The 2,854-nt window shown below is 66.3% G+C and overlaps 1 protein-coding gene across 1 annotated transcript in view; it reads left to right on the top strand.

Moving 5' to 3' along the window:
• Window positions 1-2,653, top strand: part of H696_01950 (hypothetical protein) — a 7,706-nt gene extending 5,053 nt beyond the window's left edge. The window contains exon 6 of the mRNA XM_009495853.1: window positions 41-2,653. Within this exon, the coding sequence (XP_009494128.1) occupies window positions 41-2,596 (2,556 nt within the window). The 3' untranslated portion in view covers window positions 2,597-2,653. The remainder of the gene's footprint in view (window positions 1-40) is intronic.
• Window positions 2,654-2,854: the final 201 nt, after the last annotated feature.

Here is a 2,854-nt window from a genome sequence, read left to right as displayed (position 1 = left end):
CCCCCCCGCCCCCTGCACGCGCATACTTGCCACCACCCAGTCCGGTGTCGAGGTCGAGCTCGCTCGCGGGTCCACCTCTGACATCACCACGATTGCCGTGTCGTACTTGGTCATGTTCCTGTATGTGTCGCTGTCGCTCGGCAGCTTCTCCACCATGCGGCGCTTCGTGGTGGACACCAAGTTCACGCTCGGTGTGGCCGGTGTGGTCATCTGCCTGTCATCCTTCCTGGCGGCTGTCGGCATTTTCAGTGCCATCGGCTACAAGACGTCGCTGATCATCGCCGAGGTCATCCCCTTCCTGGTGCTGGCGGTCGGTGTGGACAATGTCTTCATCCTGGTGAATGCCTTCAACCGGTTGGACCGGTCGCGGCCGGTGTCCCTGCGCGTGGCGGCCACCCTGGCCTCGGTCGGGCCGTCCATCACCCTGTCGGCCTTGTCGGAGTCGGTGGCCTTCCTGCTGGGTGTCATTGTCACCATGCCGGCGGTCAACTCCTTTGCCCTGTACTCCGCGGTGTCGGTCTTCATCGGGTATCTGCTGCAGATCACGGTGTTCATGGCGCTGCTGTCGGCGGATGCCCGGCGCCGGGAGGCCCGGCGGGTGGACTGCCTGCCATGCATCCAGCTGTCGCCCGAGACGCTGGCCGGGCCGGAGGGCCTGGTCGACAACAAGTCCCTGACCGCCGGCACCGCCGGCGGCGGCCCGGACTACCTGGGCCACGAGGAGGAGCAGGAGGGCGCCACCAATGGCATGACCTCGGCCGAGGAGGCCGGCATGTCGATTGCCCACGACGGCGGCCCCATCGGTGCCTCTTCTTCGGCTTCCTCCCCGGACCAGTATGAGCGCCTGGCCGCGCCGGTGGTCGATCCGCCGGGGATGCTGCAGCGCTTCGTGGAGCAGCGGGTTTCCCCGCTGCTGGCCATCCGCTGGCTGCGCATCTCGATTGTCCTGGCCTTTGGGGCCCTGCTGGTGGCCGGGGTGTCGCTCATCCCGCACGTGGAGCTGGGCCTGGACCAGACCATCGCCCTGCCGGACGATTCGTACTTGATTCCCTACTTCCATGACCAGGCCAACTTGCTGATGGTCGGCGCGCCGGTGTACTTCGTGGTGCAGGGCGGCAATGCCACCACCACCGAGGGCAAGGCCCAGCTGTGTGGCGGCTTCCACGGGTGCGATGTCTACTCGGTGGCCAACATCCTGGTGGAGGAGACCACCCGGTCGGAGGAGTCCTTCATCACCCTGAATCCGGCTTCCTGGATCGATGACTACCTGTCCTGGCTGAACCCCATCAACAAGCGCTGTTGCCGAGTCCAGCGGTCGGATCCGTCGATCTTCTGCCAGGCCGACGAGGACCCGCTGAGTGTCCGGTGCCGGACCTGCTACAACATGGAGCAGTTCAACAACCTGGACCTCGGCCCGGAGGGCAAGGACTTCCTGCATTATTTGGACCTCTACATGCAGGCCATCCCCGGGGTGGATTGCCCGCGTGCCGGTGCCGCGGCCTATGGCGATGCCATTGTCCCCCTGCCGGAGGTGACCTCGGTGGAGGCCTCGCACTTCCGTACTTACCACACGGTGCTGGTCACGCAGGCGGATTACATCCATGCGTATCGGCAGGCATTGCGCGTGGCCGACCGCGTGGCCGAGGAGTACCCCGGCCAGCTGACCGCCTACCCGTACTCCATTTGGCACATCTACTTCGAGCAGTATTTGACCATTGTGCCGGTGGCCTTTGTGGTGCTGGGTGCCGCGTCGGCCGCGGTGTTCCTGGTGTCGTGGCTGATCCTGGGCCAGTTCCTGGCCGCGGTGTTTGTCCTGCTGCCGGTGCTGATGATCGTGGCCAATCTGGCCGGTGTCATGGCCATTTGGGGGATCACCCTGAATGCCGTGTCGCTGGTGAACCTGGTCATGGCCCTGGGCATTGCGGTGGAGTTCACCGCGCACACGGTCCGTGCGTATACCACCACCCCGGCTTCGATTGCCCACTGCCGGGTGTCTCGCGCTCAGTATGCCCTGAATGAGGTGGGCGCCTCGGTGTTCAGCGGCATCACCGTGACCAAGCTCCTGGGTGTGGCCATTCTTGGTTTTGCTCAGAGCCAAATTTTCGTGGTCTACTACTTCCGCATGTATGTGGCCATCGTGGCCCTGGGGTTCCTGCATGGGCAGATCTTCCTGCCGGCGCTCTTCTGCCTGGTGGGCCCGGCCCCGGTGGCCGGCGGCATGACAGCCGCCACCATTGTGGCCAGCGGCGTGGGCCCGGGCGGTGCGCGCATCGACCCGACCGGCTCGTCCATGACCGACGCCGCTGCCGGGGGGGCTGGCGGCGGTTACCGCTGGTCGTCCGATGGCGGCCCGGGCCATGCGGATTATGATGATGAGGATGCGCACCTTTGGAAGCCGGCCAAGCACCACCAGCATTCCGGCGGGTCGGCCACGGCGGCGACCGTCGATGGCTTCATGGCTGCTCCGGTCATCAATGATGTGGATGCCGGGTCCTCTTCGGCCGGCGGCTCGGTGCAGCAGATGTCCGGCACGGCCGATGACCACCAGAGTGATCTTCATGCGCACCGGCTGCGCATGTATGGCGCCACCGAGTGAGAGCCTCGGTCCCCGGTGTGCTGGCAGTGTGAAGGGGGGGGGGGGGGGGGTGTGGGGGGGCAGCGGCGTGTGGCGGGGCACACGGGATGCCATGTGAGTGACTTTTTTCCCCCTCCCCCCCGCGCCTGCCCGTCCTTGGCTTTCCCCCCCCTCCCCCCCCGGAAGACACCGGAGGAAGCATGAGGAATGAAGCCCGCCCTGTGGCACCGCGCCGGCGCCGAGCGCGCCGGGAGGCAAGTCGGCTTGCCGAGGAGCGAG

Source organism: Fonticula alba, assembly GCF_000388065.1.
Source record: "Fonticula alba strain ATCC 38817 unplaced genomic scaffold supercont2.3, whole genome shotgun sequence".
NCBI lineage: Eukaryota > Rotosphaerida > Fonticulaceae > Fonticula > Fonticula alba.
Note: the sequence above shows the minus strand (reverse complement) of the source record. Positions and strands in the feature narration are given on the sequence as shown.